The sequence below is a fragment of the Larus michahellis genome, chromosome 1, assembly GCF_964199755.1.
Source record: "Larus michahellis chromosome 1, bLarMic1.1, whole genome shotgun sequence".
Classification (NCBI taxonomy): domain Eukaryota; kingdom Metazoa; phylum Chordata; class Aves; order Charadriiformes; family Laridae; genus Larus; species Larus michahellis.
Genome location: NC_133896.1, coordinates 16,095,309 through 16,117,788, shown reverse-complemented (window position 1 = coordinate 16,117,788; position 22,480 = coordinate 16,095,309). Strand labels below are relative to the sequence as shown.

Below are 22,480 nucleotides of genomic sequence, written 5' to 3'. Positions count from 1 at the left end.
TGTCCCCAGATGGTCTGGTTTTGCTTTTGAAACAGAGTATGGCATGGAAAGAAAAACATATAACTGTCCTCAGAACGGTAAATGTAAGTGAGTATGTGAGCTTGGTCTCATCTGCTTGAAGGCAAATTTGTATCATCGACGCTCATTCTGATTAGTGTTGGCCTCACTTCAAGGATCAGCAAAACGTGTCTGGTTTTGCTGCGGAAAGGCTGTGTATTAAATTGCTCCGCACTGTCACCCTGATGTTTATGTTAATGTCTGCCTCTCTCACTTGACAGTACAAGGTCAGTAAAGGTTTATGACTGACACTCAGGACTGAATTTGCCATCCTAGCTGTGAATTCTCTTGGTGTCCAACATGGGACGTGACAGTAATGTCTGTACTAGTCGAGGAAAGGTGCCTGGGAACACTCCTGGGCACTGCGTCCAGCTGGCGCAGGACAGCCTTCCTCATGCCTGGAAAGGGCTCCTCTTTCCCAAAGCGCATGGCTGCCTGCCAGCACCCTTTTGGGGATAATCTCTCTGATACTGCCTCTCCCGAGCCATGGCTGGAGATTATTTGGGAGACTAGTTGTTGACCCAGGCCAAAAACTTGCTAATGACTGTCCTAACAGTTTAGTGGTAGGGATGATCACATGCCAGATCCAGGAGCCTTTCCTGGCACTGTTTAATTTACTGCTATGGGTGTAGCCAATATGTGAATGAGAACAAACGAGAGCGACATGCAAAAGCTGTTCAAGAGGAAGCTTAAAATGCTGACAGATTGGGTAATTTTTTTCTCGCATCTGGAATTCGTACTTTCTTACTTCTGATGTAAATAAATCTCTAAGGCAAAAGTTAGGAGATGCTGATTTCTTCTATAGTAACATTGCTTTTGGTCTTAAGATTGTCTCAGATTGCCAGAGCTTCAAAAGATACGCTTTCCTAAACATGTTTTTTTTTTATCTGTAATGCTTGTCAGCCGTACTTCTTATTTTCAGATAGCATTTGGTGTTTCTACCAGAGTTTTAGTCCTTGAAAAGAGCACAGTTGTCTGTGGTGTTGTGGCTACTTGTCAACTCCAAATACTGCTGGATGGGTGGAAGAAAACTCTTGGATATTAACTCTTTTCAGGAGTTCAACACTTTCGTGGGGTAGCCAGGTATTTCTTTGAGCCAACTCAAAGAAATTATTATCTATTTCTTGGATATTAACTCCTGGGTATTATTATCTGTCTTTTGAATATTAACTCTTTTCAGGAGTTCAACACTTTCTTCAGGTGGCCATGTATTTCTTTGAGCCAACTCAGATGACACCTTTCTGGATGCCAGTGCAACCAACCCTTTCTGTAATTTAATATTCTATTTTTAGTGAATGTAATGGATGGAGATATAGGCTGAGGAGCATCTATCTATCTGTCATGTTCAGATATTTTTAGAGCACTGATCTTTGTAATGCTGATCAGCATCAAATGCATTACATAAGATTAGCATCAAAATATATATAATGGAAAGTCAGCTCTGCTGCAGTTGTTCTTAAATTATTTTTAGTATTGCCCACAAAACTTGTATGGCTCAGTACATTACCCTGTCATTGTGCTCTGTCTCTAGTCTATAGGAGTCATTTTTAAAGATGATTTTCTCTTCTCTCAGACCTTTTCCATCACAGGTCTCCTGCCTGAGGCTTCAAATAAGATTGTCATTCAGTGATAACACGTTACGAAGATTTTAGTAAATACCCACTTTCCACTAGGACTGAAACTGAGACAATTTTTCTCTCACTGTCCTTCAATCCAGTTTATATTTGAACTTGTGATTTGCAGGTGCAAGATTCCCAATTCTGCTTTACTTACACGCCCAGCTACTGTTCTTTAATGCTACTTGGGTGGCTTAATCTTTTGCTGTTACCCATAATGACCTTTTCAGTTTTCCACTTTTAGAGGATATTCAGCATTAATATGTCCCTATTAAATATCTCTGGTCCACTAGCTAGCCATTTAGAATAGGTTGGAATAGATTATTTGGGAGGCTTTTGAGTTTAAAGAGGCAGGTTTTTGAGTATAAAGACTGTGAGAAAACAGACCATATTTTTCTCATGCTACTCCAGAAAATTTATTTTTGTCTTTCAAATTTTCTGCAAAAAAAGCTGATCCTTTCCTTTGAGTATATTTAAAAACTAGTTTGTAATTACTGGGGTTTAAAATAGATCTCAACTTTCTGCACATCCATCCCGTCATCATAACTATTTATGATATTGTGGCAGATGAGTCTTGATTTTTTTTGTGATTTCATCTTTATGGATTTATGATGCATCTGATATATGAGATAGTCAATAGAAAATAGTCTGCTGTTTGTCTTTGGTGATGTAGTTTTGTAAGCTTAATTCTCTCATGCTATGGCTTCACAGATCTTCCGAGATCTCTTCCTGAGATTACAATTATAGAATCATCTCGTGCTATTCAGGCATTGAAAGCAGCAGACTTACTAACATACTGAGAAACGGCTCATTTTAAGTGTCGGGTATGAGTATCTGGTCCAGTACGTTTTTCAGATTTGTGTGAGAAACTGGGGAGACATCAGCTGCAGTAATTGTTTCTGACTTCATCTGAATTTCACTCCATTAAACCAAACTGAATGTGAGATGAACTGGGGAGTGAGCTAATTACACTGACTGGCCTGCCTTGAATCATAGAATCAAAGTTAAATGGGCTTTGATCTTTGTTTATATTGTTACTGTTTATAAACAATCTCTAATTTATTAATGCTTCTCTTTGGTTTGTAAACCTTGAGGTTTACAAAGAATGAGGAAAGAAAATGCTAAAAAGCCAGGTAGAATAGAAAAACAACAATTAATTCAGCATAAACTCTGAGCTGAGAAAGAGACAACATCTTTACAAGGAATTTTTGTAATGTCATTATTGGAAGAAAGTGTCTGTCATGCTTGATCAGGGGAATGAAGATTTAAATAAGCTGTTTTCAGTGTGTTATTTAGATTATAAGCAATATGAATGGCATATTTTTGTTAGGAATCTGAAAGGCTAAGTGTATTATAACTGATCCAGAGACTATATTGGAACGTCTTGGCTCGATCAGTGAAATAGTTAAGAAAAGCAGAAATGCAAAGAAAGATGGGATTTACAAGTTAAAACATTGCAATGATAAAACAGTTGGATGAGAAGGATCGGTTCTTATGTTCCTCTGAGTATTCACGGAGATAGGATTTTTTTTGAACCTTTCAGTTTATACTTAGTGGTTGATGAGGAAAAGGCAGAGAGGGGCTGGACTAAACAAGTTCTCCATTGATTTTTCCCCTGTCTGCCTAGTGGCAAGGAAAAATATCCGTAATGTGTTGCAAGAGATGTTGATCTAGGAGGGCTATGATTTTGATTTCTTCTTAGGGAAATGAAAAAAAAATGAAGACCACATTTATGGAGGAAAGCATTTGTTGGGCTGGCTTTAGTCATATATATTCCTAAGGAGAAATGTACCTTACACCAACCAAAAACATCGGTTTGCTCATTTAATAGAAGTTCCCCAAATGAAATATGCTATACTAGCAAGAAAACTGACGTGAGCTGCATCTCCATTAGGATGTTTACTGGTGTTTGCTGACACATCTATGTGGTCTGGGATATCTGCGTTGTTGTTTTTTTGTCCACCCATACTCTTATCTGACATAGCTAAATTTGAGTATCTGAATAATTCAACGAAGCAGGGGAGAACGGAGTGGAGAGAGAGAGAGACAAGATTTCCTGGAATCAGATTCTTCCAATGAAGGGAAAATACTGTTCATGCACTGGAATTTTGGCATCAGATTTAAACTCCAGCAAATTTATGGGGCCTGTGATGGTTTTGAATTGAAAAGCATGATGAATTCTCATTGTAATGGCTTAAAGTGAATTTCTGATTGCCTTTTTTATTATGTGGTCTTACAGGAATTAATCCATGTCTTGTATTAGATGGTGTTATATTGAATTGTGAGCTTTCATTTGCGGGTGAATCACTATTCAGGACATATTCCAACAATGAGATATGTCTGACAGTTCCAGGGAAATGTATCTAGTCCTCCTGTCTAAGTGTCGAATATTGTGAACTTTGGATGGAAGTATGAAATGTAATAAGCTCACAAATCCTCAGAACACTAGTGAAATGACACTTCGGGAAAGGTTTTCTGTAACTAATGGGTCAGTAACAATGGTGTAAGTAATGTGAAAAATTATATTTTCCCCAATTCTTTTTGAGATATGTGAATTAATTGTATTATACCAATACCTTGAAGACATGGTGTTACTGTCATTGAAAAACATTGTATCTGTGCTATTTAAATGAGAGAACCCAAAAATATGAATTCAATATTTGGCACATTAAAGGAATTCATTAATAGGTTTTAAAATAGAATATGTGGGAAGCTATTATATACTAAAATAATTTCAGAATAATTACTATTTCACTGTACAATAATAAAAGCTAAAGATGGCAGTAGGTCAGCTAAGGTTTTGTAATTATATTTTTTTTTGGATGGAAAGATCAGAAGGTTTGTTAAGGCAGTCATTAGGAAGCTACTTATATTGGTCAGTGAATACTTAGAAATGTCTAGCTGATAAAGTCACTTAAAGCATTTAAAATTTTAAAAATTGAATTAAAAATCTAGAGGAGAAAGTTGCATTAAAAAATAACTTCACGAAAAATTTTCTTCATTCTTATGTTGTCTTTTGCTGGTTAGATCGTGACTCACATAACAAATGTGTGATTTTTTTTTTTTTTAAGAGATACTGGCTAAACTCCAGAAATAATCATCCAAGGATAAAAGGCTGGTTTTGAGAGTACTATGTACTTCATTTTATCTTGCTGGGAAAGTGGTTAAAAGACTTCTTTAGATCTAGCATGTAATTTTGCTAATAGGTAGAGAAAGAGCAAGATTGCACAATCCTTACAGGATTTTATTATAGTGTGGTCTAAGTTATTTCATACCATATTAAATTCTATGATTCAGAAATGGATTTGGTTAAGTATATGTTGATATGGTACAGGGTTTGGAATTTTGCAATTTGGGAACAACTTGTCATGGTTTAACCCCAGCCGGCAGCTAGAACCACGCAGCCGCTTGCTCACTCCCACTGGTTGCGATGGGGAGGGACTCAGAAGAGTATAAGTGAGGAAAAACTTGTGGGTTGAGATAAAGACAGTTTAAGAGGCAGAGCAAAAATCGCACATGCAAGCAAAGCAAAACAAGGAGTTCATTCACTACTTCCCACTGGCAGGCAGGTGTTCAGGCATCTCCAGGAAAGCAGGGCTCCATCACACGTAATGGTTGCTCAGGAAGACAAAACGCCCTAACTCCGAATGTCCCCCCCTTCCTTCTTCTTCCCACAGCTTTTATTGCTGAGCATGATGTTACTTGGTATGGAGTATCTCTTTGGTCAGTTGGGGCCGGCTGTCCCAGCTGTGTCTCCTCCCAACTTTTTGTGCACTCCCAGCCTACTTGCTGGCGGGGTGGTGTGAGAAGCAGAAGAGGCCTTGAGAGCTTAGCAACAACCCAAAACATCAGTGTTTTACCAACATGATTTTCATCCTAAATCCAAAACATAGCACTATACCAGCTGCTAGTAAGAAAGTCAGCTTAATCCTAGCCAAAACCATGACACAACTCTAATGAGAGTTGGACAATGTAAAGCTCATTTGTAACCTTCTGCAGGGTAGAAGTATTCTATCTCAATTAACGCCTGGACTTGATACCAAAAAAGGCAGATGGCAATTAAAGAAGCTGATTATATTTCTTATGTGTAGGTGGATATCACCCTATCATATTGGACCCATCTTATGTGTCTTGGGGATGGACGTCTGCACTTCACCTCTGGAGGTGCATTCTTGGTAGTTGGTTGGGACCAGCAGCTATTGGGATGACATATAAAATATGATTAATCATTCAGCCACTAATTTGGCAAGCATGAAGAATTCAGTAAACTGTTACAGTCAGAGGTATCAGGATCAACACGTTGTCCTTGAAATCTTCCTCAGACTTGGGCTAGCTAGATAAACCTGTCTGAAAAAACGTCAGATATGAGGGGCATAATTTTTGTAAGCTGAGAAATGATTCTGAGTGCTTCAGGTTTAGGATTCTCTGAGATTCCTTAAAGTTACTGGGTTTAGGTGTTTTCTCATAGCGGAGTTGTTTTAAAGCATCTCATTATTTAAGGGCCACAAACCATTACTCGCTTTTCATTTTGTACAGTGCTTTTCTTCTCAGATGATTTGAAGACTTAGAGATAAATCCTGTCTTTTCTGTTACAGAAAGACCATTTACTGTTTTCCTTCCATTTCTTCTGCTTTTGAAAATATTAAGGAAGAAAAAACCCCACCAAACCCCAAACCAGAAATGCTCCTGAGGGAACGGTTGGATGACTGTTGTTGTTCTAGCATGAATAGTATGAGCGTGATGTTAGGTCTTTTTTCTTGGTCAAGGACTTAACAGTTCCTTCAAATTTTTCTTCCCAAAATAATGATTGTGTTTTCTATAAGATTTTGAATGCCTTCACCATGGAGCTCCATTTCTGTATTCCTAGAATATAATTTTTTTGTTTTTCTGAGGAAGCTAAAAAAAAAAAAAGAAAGATATTGTGGAAGCTATAAAAATGTCCTGAGGGTGCAATATAAATGGTTTTATGTACATTTCAAGCTATTGCCTGAACTCACAACTTATTTCTTTCTTCATATCTTGAAATATTTCATCCTCTTTGAAAAATTAGAAGTCATTCCAAGAACATAAGGTCTTATTTATGATTTATTCTTAAATTTTATTTGATTTTCTGTAATTTTAGTTTATCTTCATCTGTCAAGAACGTTATTTGCCCTGACACATTAATTCAAACCCTACACTTTGAACGTCTAAATTACGTCTCTTCTTTTTCCACATTGTCCTCTAAGTAACTAATATATGAGGTGGCATAGCTACTGGAGTTCAGATTGTTATATATTTTTCTGCTAAACGGTGTCATGTTTTTACAAAAAGAGCAAACTGATTCTAGTAAACTTTTGTGTTTCTTAGATGGAAAGAGATTGTAAAATGCTCCTGCTGTGTGGAAAACATTAAACCTAATAGTAAATCATCCCAACTATTTGTAGCTTATGGGAGAAATCCCAAGGCCGAGCCCTATTGACTCAGAAACTCTGTAAATGGATTCTGTGCGTTATCATAAGTTGTTATGATCAGGCAGGAGGCCAAGTGCCAGATGGATTGATTGCTTTCTGCCAGAGGTATGGCCACATCAGCTGCCTCGATTAGGAATGTATTTATTCCTGAAAATGTCAGCTTGACAATTGGAGTTCAATTTGTGCTATCAAAACACATTAGTCTCGTGATCCTAGAGTTAGATCAAATGCTTTGTTGAGAGGCACTACTTTCATCTTATTTTGATTTAAGATCTTCTCCATGCTCCTTCTAAATTATGGTGCTGTTTCCTGCGCTTTAGAGGGTGGGTTTGCTGAGGCTGTTTTAGAGTAGAGAAATCAAATAAATGGAGTTTTTCAAAACCATCAATAAGGACGTACGCAAGATCTTAGTTACTTAGTGTGAAACTGAGCTTTTTCACAAAATGTTCAGTCTGTGAAGTGAATGGTAGCAAACTAGCTCGCAAATCAGTGTCTCTTGAGCTGCCACTTGTTGAAAGGGGGGAAGTTAGTCACTTTGAAACACTAAACAAATTATAGGAAAAGTTGTATCAATAGTCTGAGCTTTTCTACAAGAAAAAGACAAACTCAGTTAGCATTTTCTTATAACCCGAGGGAGAACTGATGATTTGATTCACATCCTAATCTAAATTCTACGTTCATTGCTTCGTGGTGAAAACAAGAATTTAAACCGAAAGCAGTCTTATAGCACACGTCTCAACATGTGAGATCAAATCCATGCTGTCAAATTACATGTCTGTTCTTAGGTATTAAACAAAGAAAAGTGTAAAATCCAGAACACTTGATCTAGTTATTTCCAAGACATGTTTCCAAGGCGGGTCTATGCAAAGGGGCACAAATACATTTATAGGGTGAGAATTCACCCGATGACTTCAGGCAGTATAGATACCTGTATGCATCTGCGGTACTGCTTTAGATTCCCTTTATAGTTAGCAGAGGGAAATGGGTGCATACAGGATGCATTTACTCTCTCCCTAAAGCAGAGTCTCTAAAATAGGCTAGGTGAATTACTCAACAGAAGTGCTTATTTCTCTACGTTGTGGTTTCCTGCATGTGGTCAGGGGAATCATTCATGAAATTTTCTGCATTGTGCAACTTACTGACCCGATACGAGGCACCTGCAATCGCTGCAGGTGAAGCAGTGTAACTACACTAGAAGAATACAAACTAAAAGCAACTATTTTCCAGAAGGACTTCTGAATTTGGTGAGAGCACAGTGCCAGTCATGGCTTACAGTTTCTCGACCATGTCAGACTGAAGCAAGTCAGATGGCCTTCAGTCAGCTTGTTCCTCTTTGTGACGCATCTTTTTGCGTATCAGCTTCAACAAGTGTCTTTTTGGTTCAATGAACTAAGCAATCTGCTACTTAGTCCTCAGATTCTGTTGAATTAGATTTAAAAAAAAAAAGTCTTCTAGCCAGCTTCCTTCAGCTAGTCAGCTATTGGATTGAACCTGCAAATTTAAACCTCTGACCTTAGGGAACGTCCTCAAATACATATCAGAAAGGCAGTACTTCCGTGGTTTTTTCTCATTTTAGTTTAACAGCAGCCCTTGGAGTTTTCTTGAAATGCAGTGTGTGGTGGAAGCTCATGTTCCCTCAGTTCTTGAGACGTAACCCTTGTGCTAGTGCCTGGATGCATGATACAAAAGTCCTGGTTAGTATTTCCTGTTGGAAGACTTCTCTTCCTCACTAGCATCTCGTGTTGCCAGTGTGCTGGTAGTTTATGTTAGTAAAGGGAGCTCATACTGACGTGTCACCATTGTAGAATTGCCACTTGCTGGGGAATGGGGTGCCTGTGCTTTGCTGGTGCCCATGAAATTGCTGTAAATAGCAGACAGGCTTTGAGGTAAAAGTGGAAACTGTTTACCCAACTGAAGTTAAGACTGAAAAATCAGTTCCTGTACTTGAAGACAGATACAGAAAAGTGGAACAGTTACAGTCCTTGTTATGGGTACAAGTTACTCCTACGGAGATTCCAGTTGGACACAACAGAAAAATTATTCACAATGAGAACAATCAGCCATTGGAATAATGTCCCCAGGGATGTGGTGGATCCCCCAACATGCACACTTTTAAGATTCAGCTGGACAAGGTGCTGGGCCATCTTCTCTAGACTGTGCTTTTGCTAAGAAAGATTGGACCAGATAATCCTTGAGGTCCCTTCCAAGCTGGTATTCTGTGATTCTGGGATTGTTACTGCTCATTCAGGTCTGGCTTCAGCATGGTTTCTTCTCCTCAGTTTTCTTTTTCAGCTAGCAAGCTCAAGCCAGACTAACTCCCAGGGTGACTGACGGTTCCCTGGAGATAGGATCTGGTCCTTCAGCTAAGCTTTGTATTTCAGTTGTTTCTTTCCCAAAATAGATTCTGATTTGGGATGAAGTCACCCTTTCTGTCCTCCCTATTTCTGCCTAGCATAAATTTACCCTGGCCTTCTGCATTTCTGGATAAATCAAACTGATTAAAAAGGCATCAGATTTTGTCTCTAATGCCCTCATCAAAAAGAAAGACCTTGTACCATGTCTTTCAGCTGAGTGGATGTGGCTAGGCTTCACACTTGTTTGACTTAACCTGTTTACACAGTGCAATCCCCAGTGGGCAGATAACAGAGGAAGAGTTACATTACCACTGTGCTTAAATGCATAAGCTGTGTCCCGCAGAGATCTTCAAAAGTACTTGCTATATATGAGAATATATATGAATGCTATTGAATATGAATAATTGCCAAAACTGGGTATGATGGAAAATGAATTGAGGGGTGATCTGTGTCTAAAGTGAACGGGCCATAAGCATAGTTTGTTGGAACTGGGGAGACTCATTTTCCTACCTCGATGCATGATTGTACGATGGATATTAGAAGTGTCAAGAGTTCAGCCTGAGTCATTGGAATCTTGGAATAGTGATAAACTACCTGAAATGCAGATATATGCTAGTGGCAAAGTGTATGTACATGAACCCTGTTGGACAGAGCTCAGGGCAGAACCTCCTTGCCTGTAGGCAAGGTCATAGAAATCATTGTGAGACTTCTGCTGTAGATGGTAGGACACACCTACCCATGTAGGTGCCAGATGTTCCCATGATGGTAGGGCACACCTACCTGTGCAGGTGCCAGATGTTCCCATGATGGTAGGGCACACCTACCCATGCAGGTACCAGATGTTCCATGGTGGTAGGACACACCTACCCATGTAGGTGCCAGATGTTCCCATGATGGTAGGGCACACCTACCCGTGCAGGTACCAGATGTTCCATGATGGTAAGGCACACCTACCCATGTAGGTGCCAGATGTTCCATGATGGTAGGGCACACCTACCCGTGCAGGTACCAGATGTTCCATGATGGTAAGGCACACCTACCCATGTAGGTGCCAGATGTTCCCGTGATGGTAGGGCACACCTACCCATGTAGGTGTCAGATGTTCCATGATGGTAGGGCACACTTACCCATGTAGGTGCCAGATGTTCCCATGATGGTAGGGCACACCTACCCATGTAGGTGCCAGATGTTCCCATGATGGTAGGGCACACCTACCCATGCAGGTGCCAGATGTCCATGGTGGTAGGGCACATCTACCCATGCAGGTGCCAGATTTTCCCATGATGGTAGGGCACACCTACCCATGTAGGTGCCAGATGTTCCCATGATGGTAGGGCACACCTATCCATGTAGGTACCAGGTGTTCCAATGATGTCACAGCTTCAGGAGAAGCATTCGTAGGGAAGAAGCCTTGTTGTTTTAGACCAGTGATTTTATTTTAAGATACACGAGGGATCAACACATCTAGCTGCCAAAGTTCAAATTGATGAATTTAAGGGTATTTAATATAGTAAACAATTTTAGAAAGATTGGTTACTTTTAAGGCATTTTTAGACTTTATCTGTGAAGCTGTTGTGCATCGTTGCTGACTGCAAGTGTTGCTTGTTCCTGCAGAAGGGTTATGTTTGTACTTGTTATTTGTTTAACTCATCGGTTAGGCTTTTCTAACAGCAGAAGAGACATGGTTTAATGATTTCATAATGTTTAAGAAAAATAAATTGTGAGACCTTTACAGTGAGACCTGAGGAACTGAAATTTAAGTGACTAGGATGTAAAATTTTACAGTCTTAGTATTGGTTTTTATGTTTAGTAGTTGTAAATGTGCAAAAAACCCAACTGAGTTGAATAGTCTTTGCAGTGCTTAAAAAAGGTGTGGAAAAAAAAGGTTATTGGGATCTGGGAGTGTGGTCAGCTGGATGGACGGGGTGTTTCTCTGCACAGCTGTTTTGTTTTTATAGTGTGAAGCTGTAAGTGTGAGAAGCAGAATGCTTAAAACCAGTCAGGTCTGTCAAATGGAAATATCAGGAAGGAAACAGAAATGTCCGTAGCTCACATGGCTGTTCTCATCAGTAAGGCAGGAAGATGCTGAGATGATATATTTGTCAGCTAGTCTAAAGATGCATTCTGATGTCAAATAATTTAAGATACATTGGAAAAGATTTTTCCCTCTGCAAAGGCCTCAGAAGCCTGTTTGTACTGAAATAATCCCTAAAGTTGAAGAAAGGGCAGTGAACTGATATTGTCACCTTAGTGCTGTGAATAAATTTGTGTTCCTATGTACTTGCAAGAACTTGCCTAAAACTTCATTATTAGCAGTGCTGGCAAATACTAGATAACGTTGCTTGCACGGTATCTGTTTATGCTGAGTGGGAGCTATGGGAAGTACAGGAATAGACTTTCACTAGTAAAGATTCACTGTTTCCTGTAACTTAAAATTTTTCATGTTATGTTTGTTCCTTTTGTTCTTAAACAATTGTTACTGTATATTCAGTTTTAGTTTAGGAGCTTTCTTTCCTGCAACGCTGTTTAAAGGCACACTTCATAAAAGTCCCTTGATGACTTGAAAGGGAGGTCCTGCTTAACCAACCTGATCTCTTTCTATGACCATGTGGCCTGCCTTCTGGATGTGGGGAAGGCGGTGGATGTTGTCTGCCTGGACTTTGGTAAGGCCTTTGACACCGTCCCCCCACAGCATTCTCCTGGAGAAGCTGGCGAATCATGGCATAGACAAGTGTACTCTTCGCTGGGTTAAAAACTGGCTGGATGGCCGGGCCCAGAGAGTTGTGATTAACGGGGTGAAATCCTCTTGGTGGCCGGTCACCAGTGGTGTCCCTCAGGGCTCAGTTTTGGGGCCAGTTTTGTTTAATATCTTTATCAATGATCTGGATGAGGGGATTGAGTGCACCCTCAGTAAGTTTGCAGGTGACACCAAAATAGGTGGGAGAGTTGATCTGCTTGAGGGTAGGAAGGCTCTCCAGAGGGACCTGGACAGGCTGGATCGATGGGCCAAGGCCAACCGTATGAGGTTTAATAAGGCCAAGTGCCCGGTCCTGCATTTCAGTCACAACAACCCCAAGCAACGCTACAGGCTTGGGGAAGAGTGGCTGGAAAGCTGCCCGGCAGAAAAGGCCCTGGGGGTGCTGGTGGACGGCCAGCTTAACATGAGCCAGCAGTGTGCCCAGGTGGCCAAGAGGGCCAACAGCATTCTGGCTTGCATCAGGAATAGCGTGGCCAACAGGAGCAGGGAAGTGATGGTGCCTCTGTACTCGGCACTGGTGAGGCCTCACCTCGAGTGCTGTGTTCAGTTCTGGGCCCCTCTGTACAAGAGGGACACTGAAGTGCTGGAGCGTGTCCAGAGGAGAGCTACCAGGCTGGTGAGGGGTCTGGAGACCAAGTCATATGAGGAGAGGCTGAGGGAGCTGGGCATGTTTAGCTTGGAGAAGAGGAGGCTGAGGGGAGACCTCATTGCCCTCTACACCTACCTGAAAGGAGGTTGTACAGAGGGGGGTGTTGGCCTCTTCTCCCAGGTGAATAGAGACAGGACCAGAGGAAATGGTCTGAAGCTGCGGCAGGGGAGGTTTAGGTTAGATATTAGGAGGAATTACTTTACTGCAAGAGTGGTCAGGCACTGGAACAGCCTGCCCAGGGAGGTGGTTGAGTCACCATCCCTAGAGGTGTTTAAGAAACATCTAGATGTGGCACTTCAGGGCATGCTCTAGCGGCAGAGATTGCAGGTTGTCTGATTGGACTCGATGATCTTAAGGGTCCTTTCCAACCATGAAGATTCTGTGATTCTGTGACTTGTTCAATGAGTTGAATATATTTTTTCTGAGAGACTTCCAGAGCTAGGCATCTTCAGGAGTTTCCTGGAGGATAATTTTGTATCCTGAAATATAGATAGCTAGTCACATAATTATATCTCAGTAAAGCCTTCTATTAATAGCTCTTCTTGCTCTAATATTTAGACGTACTTCCTCTAGAATTCACATAGTCTTTTGTCAATTCTTTGTATTTCTGCAGCTTTCAGTGCACAAGAAAATTTCCGTTTGATTCCCAATTACTATTTATTTTATTTTAAATTATAAACATATGCTGTGGTATCCTTATGGGACTGTTATGTAGTTAATTGCTATTTATGTATCACCCTGGAACTTTGATTTCTGTGGTAATGATAAAAAATGCACGCTTTGAGGAGTTTAAATATGAAGAAATAATTTTTTAATTTTTGCTGAAAGATTTGTGCGTAGAACCCTTTTTCATGACAGGACCTCAGTTTTGGTCCTTGCAGTTCAATTTTCCTGTTCATTGCAAGCCACTAATATGTACAAAGCTGTAAGCAATCTATTTGAAGAAATATTTTTTAAGGAGAGGCTTGAATGGTTGTCCGAAGGACTGAGGGTGCACAGAAAAGCATACCCTTTTCAGTTCTGTGGCTGCTCGTTTATATTGCATCCTTGGGTAGGTAACTGCACCTCATTCTTAGATTACAAAACTGAAGTTATTCTGGGACTAGGTATCTTCAAGAGATCAGTGTCTGAGTGCTGTGGTTTGGGAGCTGAGACAGCAGTCTGACACGGTTCTTGTTCCTTTTTCAGTTTGTATTATCTGGAGATGGAAATCATACGAATCAAGACAGGAGTTAAATGGAACAATGTTTGCACTGAAGACCTATGGCTTTCTGCCATGGTCTAAGTTTAGTTAACTATAATTTTGCAGTGATGCACTGTTTAAAGAGTTGGTACTGTTCTAACAATTTCTGCAATCACTGCAGCTGTCTACTCAAGGAGATGCCAGCCAGGTGATTGGACCGCTTACAGAGGGACAGAGGAGGAACGTGGCTGTAGTTAATTCACTATACAAACTGCACCAGTCGGTTCTGAAGGTAGGCTTCCTTTGTTTGTTTGTTTTTTTTTTTGACATAATATTAACTCCATTGCTCTATCATATGCATATTCTCCTATTAGCTGATGAGAACCCTGACAAATACAGCCCAATTTTGGGTTAAGAGCTGCACCTGGCTATGCATTTGTACAACTTTTTGGGACTTGGTAGGCCCTTGTAAGCACTGCTATGTAACAAATTGTGAATATTAGAAGAGGAGTGAAAGATGTGTCTATAGAGAATAATCACATCTCACCCTCGCTACTTTCCCATGATCGTGGCTAAACTGAAAAGGGGATGGAAAGGGTGAAATCAAGAAAAGCAGCACCTCACAAATATCTCTGTGTATTGTTGCTGTGACCAAAGTCTGGCCTGGCAATGTTTTCACAACTAAGCACAGTTATGAATAATTTAAATGTACTGGCTTAGTGATGCCAATGGTTACACAGTCTCTGTAAATTAAAACAAACAAATATAGTGGTAGTTGTAGTTAATCGTGTTTAAACCCTAGCCTGACTAGAAAAAAGATCACGAGTACTCCTGACGGTAGATATGTTTGAAGAATGTTAAAAAATGCTAAAAAGCCTATAAAATTTGCTTGGATTTTGCAAACAGATGGTAGATCAACTTTTAAGTCTGCTTTCTCTGATGTATTTAGTAATGAACCTCATGTGCCTTAGTGTTGGAGGGAGATCTGATATGATTCAGTCTTTGAGTTCAGTACTTATCTGGCTTAAAAATACTATTGTATAGCATGTTGATAACTGTAAGGAAATTGGTAGAATATTCCTTCAGATCATTCTGTGACTTTCAAGTCTAATATTGTTGTAGCTGTACATAAACAGCTATTTAACATGTAGCATTATAATAGTCATAATACTGAGAAAGAACAACCATTCTTTCAAATATTTGCCGTAGAGCTGCTTGTACAGTTCTCCATAAATTCTATACTTAGCAGCGGGAGAATACACCATTTATTTTTATTCTGATTGTGTTAACCCTTCAGCTAAATTTCAGTGGAACTCAATTGAGTCATTTATTTTCCAAGGCAAATGCAGAGTCCATAGGAAATTTGAAAGCAAAAGACTGATACTGCTGCAGTGAAAATTCTGTCTGCATAAAACACATTTGATAGTTATCTATCCCTATTTAAACCACTCATTACTAAGGCTAACTCAGTATGTTTTTAAATGAAATTAAATGTTATGGGTTCTAATAATTTGTTGAATGTTGACTATTAACAATTACTTTAAAATTTTTAGGTCATTACCAATCAAAGCTCATTTCCAGCAGCCGCTGAGCAAACAGTCACAACTGCCTTAAAGGTAATTGAATGTCCGTATGTTGCAGGGATAGGGATAACCTTTGCTTTGTTTGTTACATTTAAAATCGGCACTTATTTTCACAGGTATTATTTTGTGTCAGTATATGGTAGTCAAAGGTATACAAATATTCTGAAATTTGTATTTTGTTGTATCTGCAGCTACATATATGTTGCATGTGCCATATGACTGCTTGAGTAGCATTTGTATTCAAGAATATTCCCGTAATGGTCGGAACCCAGATGTCGTCTGACTGTGAAAATAAATGTCATTCTCTGCGGCATTCACACAGCAATAACTGGATCCTTCATCACCCCCTTATCCCCCTTGACACACGCACAAAATTATGACTTCTATGCTACCTGGCGCTTATCTGGGGGGTGATGTGGGTGGCCGTGCAGCCCTCTGTGGGTGACAGCTCTCCACGTCCGTCCTGCCGTGCGCGAACCTGGGAGGGGTTGTGTGCAGGGGAGCGAAAGGCAACTGGTGTGTCTGGGGAATGAACAGCTGAACCGAGCGTGTGCACCAAAACAGGCACATTTACAAACCAGGAATGCCAGATTGTAGTGCACCTTTTTGAAGGAAGGCTTTACATAGAAGTAGTAAACAGCTTTATTTCTGTACTTTACTGGTACAATCAATTAAAGAGAAATGTTATCTTAGGCTTTTGTCCTTCTATTTAGCGTTTTCTAATGCAGAATAATAAAAAGCACTGTTGAAATGAACTGTTTATCAAGGTGTTTTTGAGGTGTCCAAATGCAAATGCTTCTAGTTTCTGTTTCCTTACTTCTGCCTTTTTCTCATTCTATTTTAGGCAGTCCATGATCTAATGGGTAGTGCTGTTCAACCGTTACTGAACTCTGTAGGAGATTCAGTAGAAGCTATTATCATCACTATGCACCAGGAAGATTTTTCTGGGTAACTAGAAATACTTTTTAAATTTGCCATTGCTTTAGTAAGATGTCCTGCATATGCATAATAGATTGTTATTGCCACAGTGTCCTTGGAGCAAGAGCGCTTCTTTGTTGAGGGGAAGGCAATGCTTTATGGTCAGTGAGCACAGAAAGCAAAATTACACCTATCTATTGAAACAAATTAATCAGGTAGCATCTGTCTTCTCCCCACCCCACCCCCCTTTTTTTTTTGCATATCTGTTGAGTAAAATTCATTTTAAATGGAAAAATAAAGCCAAGCAGAGGCCATTTTTATGCTTTAAAAAATGCCTTTTGCTTTCAAAACTTACTTTTTGTGGACAGTCTTCAGAACTGTGTATATTCTTGTTTCTCAAAATAAAGCATATAACTTCTGAATCAAAATTACACAGAAATTTTTCTAAAGTATTATTGAATATGAAATGGTTCAAAAAATCTTTTTTATTGAAAGATCAGCTTTAGTGTATTATGCTATTTTCCCAGAGCATTTTAATTAAAATTTCCAGTATTCTTTATCTGCAAAGATCTTGAGTCCTGTCTATAATTGAGACTTCCTTCTTGAGCATTATTTTGGTTGTTATCTCTGTTCTGATGTCATATCATCATCAGATGTCCTGTCTTCTGTCTTGGAAATTCACTGAAAACAGTGTGTTTTCAGAAGTGTTTTAAATTTTCCCTTTGACTTTTTTTTTTTAAACAATATTTTACCCTCTCCGTCTTTCTTTTGCCACCACTAGCAAAATACCTTTCTAGCTGGATAAACTGATTCCAGCCAAAGGCTAAGTTTTGTTAGGTAGCCTGTACGCTCAGCTTCCTGAGTTTGGAAGAGCTCTTTTGCCTGATTGTGATTCAAAGAAAGAGAAAGGTGATTGATTTCTGTGTCCTGTAGCTTCTGTGCTGCTTCTGTGATAATTAGATTGACTCTATAATCCTGGGTTTGGAGGAATCTAGGAAACTAATTCTATACAGAGCACCCGTTTGGGATAGGCTAAACTAGTAACCCTGTGACACGTGCTTGTATTTTCTGATCCATTAATAGAATTTCGAATCAACAACTGGGACATTTAAATTTAGGGGCTGGATTTGAGGTTTAGGCTGCAAACTGGTGGAGGCTCTGCAAGTTGGGTAGGAGTGGGGTGGTTTCCTTTATCTTGTTAGGATGGGAATGACTGATAAAGAGATATTTTTTGACTACAGTTTCAGAGCGCGCTATATGTTCTTTATTCTGAGTAGGAATGAGACTCTACAATTCATGCCATGACTTCACGGGGTAGAAAAAAATTAAAAAGAATCCAATAGCTTTTGGTTGTGTTGTAAAGATGAATTTAGCTGTCCCCATTTCTTTTTTCTTTTCCTTTTTTTTTCTCAGATCATTATCCAGCTCAGGAAAACCAGATGTCCCTTGTTCTCTGTACATGAAAGAACTACAGGGTTTTATAGCAAGAGTCATGAGCGACTACTTCAGGCATTTTGAGTGTTTTGACTTTGTCTTTGATAACACTGAAGCCATGGCTCAAAGAGCAATTGAACTTTTCATTCGCAATGCCAGTCTAATAAGGCCACTCGGTGAAGGTGGGAAGATGCGACTTGCAGCTGATTTTGCACAGGTACCCTTAATACTGATTTCTGCTTTTTACTGTTACTTCACTGTGTTCACTGAAAAGTATCAATACTTTTGCCCCCATCAAAGTATAAACAGGCAGTTCTAGAGATCGGTGCGTTCCAGTCCTGAACATCCTCTCTGATGAGATACTGTGTCCTGAGAAATGCATCCACTAAGTAGTTGAAGATCCCTCGTCGCCATAAGGAACATTCAGGGAGGTGTGACAGATTCCTGTCAAGTGACTGTTGCATTTAAATTCAGTTGCGTCTTGACATTTTTTCCTGCTTGTCTGACCCCTTTGGTATGTCCATCATTTGCCACCATTCATTCACTTCATTCTTTCTCTCTCTTCTAATGGAATGGCGTGTCACTTTCTTAATCGCTTTATATATCACACTGCCCACAGTGGTTAATCGCTAACTCAGCTGCCTTGCAATGTAGGAGACAAGCTGAAGAAATACCAATATCCTGTGGGAGAACTGCCCTTTTGGTAACAGAAAGGCAGTTTTCTTTGTGGGATTCTGTTCATGACCTGATTGACTTCTCTGCCTCTCAGCTTTACCTAGCTCTTATACTGGGGTAAAACACAACAAAAATTGCCAGATTAATATCCACTACCTGTCTGCATTATCTGCTATATCGAAATTTAATTAATCAATAGTAATACTGTGTGATTAACTTGCTAAAGAATACAGGCATCCACTAGATTGGTCCGAGGGTCCCGGTTATTGTTATCCAAGCAGAAAAGGGAGTTCTCACCAGCTGTCTGCATACCGAGTGCTGCTTTTGGCTGGTAGGTAACTAGGGCAGGAGAGGAAGGCAGGGAGGGAGGAATCACTGACATCTCTGCTCCTGCCCGTGGCTACTTTGCATCATTTGCCTGTGAGTTACATACTCCTCAATAAAGGTGTTTTTATTCATTACCCTAAAGTAGCAAATCAGCCTTGAACTACAGAAGTTCAGGGGAAGTTTTCAATTGCTTTCAGTGAGAAGGTTCCGCTCCCTTCTCTATTTTGAAGACAATGGCATAAAATTGGTGGGAAAAAAAAGACGCTTGACTCCTCCTCTGGAAGGAATATAGAAAATTGTTGTAATTTATGCTGCAATACTAAAGTAAGTTGTATAAATTTGGGAAATATCTTCCCCTGATTCTACAGTCAAGAGCATCTGATCTAAGCACCTATTATAATAATGCTAAAAATACCACTCGATTATCTTTTTTAAACACTTATTTTTCTCATTCTGACATGGGCTGCCTTTTAAGTGAAAATGAAGTGAAAAATGAAGGTATGTTTTCATCTGACTGTAGGGGGATTTGCGTGTTCTTCCCCACTGTGCTGAGTATAACTCCTGAACGGACAACTGTGTGAAGATAAAAGTTCTGATTTCTCTTCTTTTGTACTGTGGAAGAAAAAAAATAGGTTTTGAATTCATTCTTGTCTCCTGCCTTCAACTGTTGCTGCATCTGGGGGCTGCCTTGTCTTTTACTCATCTTCACATTGCACCATATTTTTGGCTTGTTTAAAAATGGGCTTAAGACAAGAACTAGCTGTGTCCAACCAGTCCAATACAGCCACCTCGGTGCTCGCTCTGTGCCTTGGAGCATCTCTGCACAGAGCTCCTTAGGGCATCCCAGGCCGCACAGGGGCTATAGTGTCCAGAATGGCCTGGACGCTATATCCTGTTGCTCAGGACAACAGAAAAAGGACCAAAAAATTTTGTATGTGGCAGCAGCCTTATATCCATGTTTTCTGGGGTGTGTCTGCCGCTCCCAAAAACCTGGTGGGTTTTGGGCACATCACTGCGATGCCAGCTCCTGGTAGCCCCACTGGGGAGGTCGTAGTTGCTCTGAGCCGGCCAGGAGTCCTGGGCTTGTTCTCAGAAATGTGACTGTAATCCTGAGCAGGACTTGGTTCATTTCCATGCATTCATTCCCATAGCACCTGGCTTCATCGAGGAAAAGAGAAGGAGAAGTTGCTGCAGCTTTGGGCTGAGGAGGGCAGGGAGCAGACACTTATCTGGGCTGCTGGCCTGAGGGGAAGGATAAACCTTTCCAAATGGCCATAAATACTGCATGCAAGGGCTTTTTCAGTCCCAGAAAGGCACTGCATTGTTGGACTAAAGCCAAACCCAAAGGAACGGACCTGCCTGGAAAGACACTGGGTGTGTAGGAGGAAGCTTGTTTATAAACTGTTTTTACTTGTGCTCTGTTTTGTGGAGTCATTTTGAATTTTCTGTACTCAAAAAAGGGTTACATGCTCCTGCTTAAAACTGGCTTTTGAGATCTAAAACCCCTTTTGGTGTTTTGGGGTTACTTGCAAGCAAAAGACCTGGGCAGAAGCTTTGGTTAATTTGAGGTTCTATTATAAACACAGATGCAGTAAGTCAAATAATCTTGGGTTGCATCATATTTTGGGTATCTCGTGCTCGTGCACATTTGTTTCAGGGCACTCAGAGTTAGAGTTACAGCTGCCTTATACTCAGCAGAATAGCTTTGGCTGAGAGTCAGATTTGAAGATTCTTGCACTGGAAATGTGTTTTACTGATAAGTTGCCTTAAAACAACAGGTGTCTACACAGAAGGGGGAAAACTGAGGCTTCAAGTTCTCTTCATTCAAAACTGTGTTCGGTGAGGTGCACAAGTGCCAATTTTCTTGAGTAAGGCTCAGCTACTTATGCAGCTAGGAATTATTGCTGTAATTCTGTTGAATTCTCTGTCTATCCTGTTTCCAGTGCCAGTATTGCATTTTGCTATCTTGTGCATTACAGTTACTTCAGCAGTAAAACCAGGTGTGTGCTAGTGTGGCAGCTGTAAAAAGAAGTATGATAGGCTTGAAATATGCCTGAATGTCATTAATATGATTTCATGAAGATCAGTGCTTGCAGGAACACGGAAAAATTTTAAGCCCTAGAAAATGTCTGCAGTGCTGTGAGGTTATTATCACATACTGTGCTGTTCCTTGGGACTCTCGTCGTTTGAAATATTTCCAGTCTGCAGGCTGAATCCACCTCTTTTCATGCTCTCAGTTTTTTGCAGTCAATTGCACAAGATTACTTTTCAGTTCACTCCTATATATTGCTGGATCAGTTTGTTTAAATTTGTTTTTGTATTTTTAAGGTGACTATAATTCAGTATTCACGTACGGAATACCAAATTTCACTTTTTTAATTCAGTACTAGTCAGACTGAAAAAAATGTTCTCCTGGAGGCAAGCAAGCCAGCAAGTCCTGATGGTTTTTCAACATTTATGTTTCTGGGGACTAACAGTTCTTCTCCAGAGGACTTTCTACTTGGTTGTTATTCAGAGTTGTTACAGCACTTAAACTTAGGCACCCTTTGGGATTGGTGACTTGCAGTTCAGGCCTTCCTAAAACACGATGGAAATGCTGGACGAGGCAGCAAAGAATGAAATAGAAGCACAATCAGTTGAGAAATTTATTTAGAAGAAATGAGGAATCTACAGTAATATTTGGCATGGAAACTAGTAGTCTGCTACATACAGTTTGTAAGCTGATATAGGAAAATAGCTGTTTATTAATAGCAAATACAAATCATAACTGCGTTGAAGTAAACTGGTCTAGAAATTGCAAAGACTGAGTAATCTTTATGCTTCATGGCATGAAGGCATGACATGATTTCCCATCTTTTCATAGTAGAGGTGTGTGTTTGGAGTGACATATAAGGCAGGAGCCGCTGTCTGTGCCAAGAACCCCATCTCATGGCATGACTGATTATTTTCAGCATTGTCAAGTGAACTGTTTTTATTAATCCTGTTTGAGTTAATACTATTGTATATATACCTTCATATGTTTCTTACCTAGGTGTGGTTTATAGTTGAGTTTTTTGGCGTTGTTCAGCACTGTGTTCAAACAGTTTTGATGGGGCATAGTTAACGCCGCCACCAACTCTTCAAGTCTTTACCAATTAATTACTGCAAAATGTTTTGGTTTTATTGAATTTTCCTAGGAAAAATGTTTTTACTGTAGAAATTGACAATGCCAAATTGTAGTGCAGAATAAATGTTTCCATCTGCTGGTTAGCCTATGGTCAGAATCTGGTTTCCTGATTCAATATTTGGCATTAAAAAAGCAAGAATATTAGGCATTTGGGTTTTTAAAAATGTAAACAGATTTGCTTGTTTGATAAAACATGATGATACAAGTGTAAAAATGCTTTTTATCATTTTTCCTAAAAAATTTCCTTTCTAGTTTCTTACGGAAGAATGAGAGAAGCAGGATGCTGTGATCACAGTTGAGGTCATAA

General features: G+C 39.9%; 1 protein-coding gene across 1 annotated transcript in view; it reads left to right on the top strand.

Moving 5' to 3' along the window:
* Positions 1-22,480, top strand: part of COG5 (component of oligomeric golgi complex 5) — a 192,520-nt gene that overhangs the window by 152,925 nt on the left and 17,115 nt on the right. The window contains exons 15-18 of the mRNA XM_074579552.1: positions 14,252-14,362; positions 15,624-15,686; positions 16,498-16,601; positions 17,985-18,222. Of these exons, the coding sequence (XP_074435653.1) occupies positions 14,252-14,362; positions 15,624-15,686; positions 16,498-16,601; positions 17,985-18,222 (516 nt within the window). The remainder of the gene's footprint in view (positions 1-14,251; positions 14,363-15,623; positions 15,687-16,497; positions 16,602-17,984; positions 18,223-22,480) is intronic.